The sequence below is a fragment of the Austrofundulus limnaeus genome, unplaced genomic scaffold (genome assembly GCF_001266775.1).
Source record: "Austrofundulus limnaeus strain Quisiro unplaced genomic scaffold, Austrofundulus_limnaeus-1.0 Scaffold150, whole genome shotgun sequence".
NCBI lineage: Eukaryota > Metazoa > Chordata > Actinopteri > Cyprinodontiformes > Rivulidae > Austrofundulus > Austrofundulus limnaeus.
Window position 1 is genome coordinate 1107842 of NW_013952552.1, and position 2983 is coordinate 1110824.

At 41.7% G+C, this 2983-nt stretch overlaps 1 protein-coding gene across 1 annotated transcript in view; it reads right to left on the reverse strand.

The window, feature by feature from the left end:
* LOC106523271 (paired box protein Pax-3) overlaps window positions 1–2983 on the reverse strand; it is a gene marked incomplete at its 5' end in the record, with an annotated part of 18730 nt that overhangs the window by 10402 nt on the left and 5345 nt on the right. The window contains 1 exon segment of the mRNA XM_014016655.1: window positions 2406–2620. Within this exon segment, the coding sequence (XP_013872109.1) occupies window positions 2406–2620 (215 nt within the window).

The window sequence follows — 2983 nt, forward strand, 5'->3', positions numbered from 1 at the left end:
AAATATGACACATAAAATATTTATTTCTTTACCCGAGAAATGTTTTATTATTTTATTTGTTCATGTATTTATTTATTGATTTACTCATTTGGCATTTTAGCAACACTTTAACAGCTGACAACTGTTTGTAAACTCGATCTTACCTTGCGCTATAGATGAGGGTGGGTAGGTGGTGTCAGAGAGCTGGTAGGGTGGGATGCTGGGCATGGCCGTGGGGGGGAATCCTCCTGGGATCAGGTGATTAAATGCCATCAGTTGATTGGCCCCAGCTTGTTTCCTCCACCTCGCTCGCCTGTTGCTGAACCACACCTTGAAAAGACAAAATTAAACTGTTCAGTTTTCTAAAACCCGTGTGGCTTGGCTTCTATAGAGACAGATGAACATAAATCCTAAAGGATGACTAATGATGACTGTCGTGATTAAATATGAAACATGTATTTTTAATTTTTAGTAACAAACACAGAATTGGAGATTGAGTTGTTCGTGGTGAGGTTAAAAGGTGGGTAGAAAAAGCATGTGTGTGCGTGCATGTATTCCCTACCATGTGGGGACCATTTGTGGCATACTTGTGGGGACCAACTGGTACTTATGGGGACCTAATCCTAGTCCCCATGGGGGAAATGGGGTGGGTCGGGGGTTAGGTTTAGGGTAAGGGATCAGGGTTAGGCTGTAGAAATGAAAGGAAGTCAATGCAATGTCTCCATAAGAATAGCTGTACAAGACCTTGTGTGTGTGTGTGTGTGTGTGTGTGTGTTTCGGCTCAGCGTGAGGACTGTCATGATTTTAACCAACAAAGGAGCTCGACATACAGGAGGCGACATCGCTCCCTCTCCATTCGTTTCCTATGGAACTTGTGCGATGAGGCGACAATCGCTTGCCCAAACTCGTGCATGTGAAATTTCGCGCTCGTCCACGTAGAGGTGCACATGCAAGCTTGCGACGTGACATATGAAAGTTGTTCAGAAAACTTTTGTTGCATGACATTACAATCATTGAGGGTTTCATTGACTGACCAATGAGAGAAGAGTATGCTACACTGCAGTTAGCTAACACTTTCAATGTTATTGTGTGAAACTTTCCAATTTTATATGACACTTCAAAACATGATTAGTAAAAAAAAAGGCAGCCGTATGGAAATTTTTTTGGCACCAGGGTGAAGTTGTCCGATAAGTTATTTTCTCGTAAAATCATACTTTGGCGTGTGTTTTTCAGCCTCATTGGCAAGATTTGTTTAGTACGCGTCTGTAATGCACACCATTATTTTTTTCCTCTCTTGAGAACCACCAATAAATGTGACAAGAAGCTGTAGAAGAGCCAATCAAATTTCGTGAAGACAAGCGACCCGGGAGCGCAACGCTGCCACTATCATATCCCTGTGTTGGGTTTCACCCTCATTGCAATGACCGCCGTCAATCGCTGTCCTTTGTCGCTCCCCATTTGTCGAGCCCATTAGAGCAGGGGTTCTCAAATTTTTACGTGTCTGGGGACCCCTTACAAGGGTGAAAAAATTCCAGGGACCCCTTCATAAACCCCCTGCTGTTTTAAAAGATAATTTACTGTCATTTCAACCCCTAAATGCCATGGAAATATATATATTTTTATTTAGTTTTTGTTTGTTTTATTAGTTCATATTTCTCCGTGCATTTTTAAAAATAAAAACCAAAATTAGCAATTTAGTGAAATTTTTTGAGGACCCCCAAGATACCTCTCGCGGACCCCAGGGGGTCCTGGGACCCCAGTTGGAGAACCTCTGCATTAGAGGTCATATTTGGGAAGTGAGGACCTTGTCCCAGTCCTCACTTTGTTTGCAGCTTTACTGCTCTCTACCAGTTAGGTTGAGTGGTGTGGAGTAAATGAAGTTTTGTTTCAGGTTAGAGTTAGAAATAGACTAGGACTGGTTAGTGTTAGGGAAAATGTTTGGGTTAGGTAGTTACAAAAATGAATGGAAGTCAATACAAAGTCCTCAGTTTGATGGAAGTACAAGGATGTGTGAGTGTGTGACTGTAATTATGAGAAACTGTGGAAGTGTTTCTCTGTCCTCACACTCTGAGGGGGCAGACAGTGACAGGCTGAAATCTCATTTTCTGCCTGTTAAGGTCTGGACTCTGCTGCACCCTGTGTCTTGAAGCAGAGACCTTGGGACTTCATGGCCTGATAATTGACTTTAATTGCCTTTTCACTTCACATTTGTCACACGGTGATTTGTCCTTTATCCTACAAGAGTCATCCTACTTTTCGCCTTTTCAGGAAGTGATCGCCCATCTGCTTTATTGTTGTTTGTCATGTTATACCAGCATGAATCCTTCTAGTTTAATCTTTCCATTTGTCTCATAAGACGTTACCGCAAACAGTTTTATTATCACATATGAAGCAGCCTTCCCAAATGGCTCTGCCTTGCATCTCACCTGTGGAGAAAGCCCATTTCCTACAGCAGGGTTCATGGGATTGGTCGGTCCTCCGGGACTCACAAAGGTGTCAGAGTAGCCTGAGAAGGTGTGGCGTCCAGAGGAGAGGCAGTACGGTGAGCCCCCCTCTCCCTGCCCACCACCACCGGAGGCCTGGTGGCCTGCGGAAGGAGGCAGGGGCTGGGGACGGTGCACTGTGCTGAGAGGCTCCGACACTACCAAATAAAGGATGAACAAGGTTAGAACACTTTTTATCAGAGAATTTTAGTAACTAAGTACATTTACTTCGTTACAGTACTTTAGTTTTTAAGAATTTGTAGATTTAACAATTATTTTTTAAACAGCTACTTTTACTTTTATTTCATTACATTTTAAAGCTGAAAATGATACTTTTACTTCTTTACTTTAAAATGTAACACCTACCAGTAGTTTCTTGTTACAAAATTAAATATGTGTGAACTCATCATGAAAGATGTTTCTAAAAATGAAATGTTTAATTTACTCAACAAAGTCATGTCAACTGGTTCCACTAAGCCTAGTTGAGTAAATTAAGCAAAGTATATACAGTTTATATATAT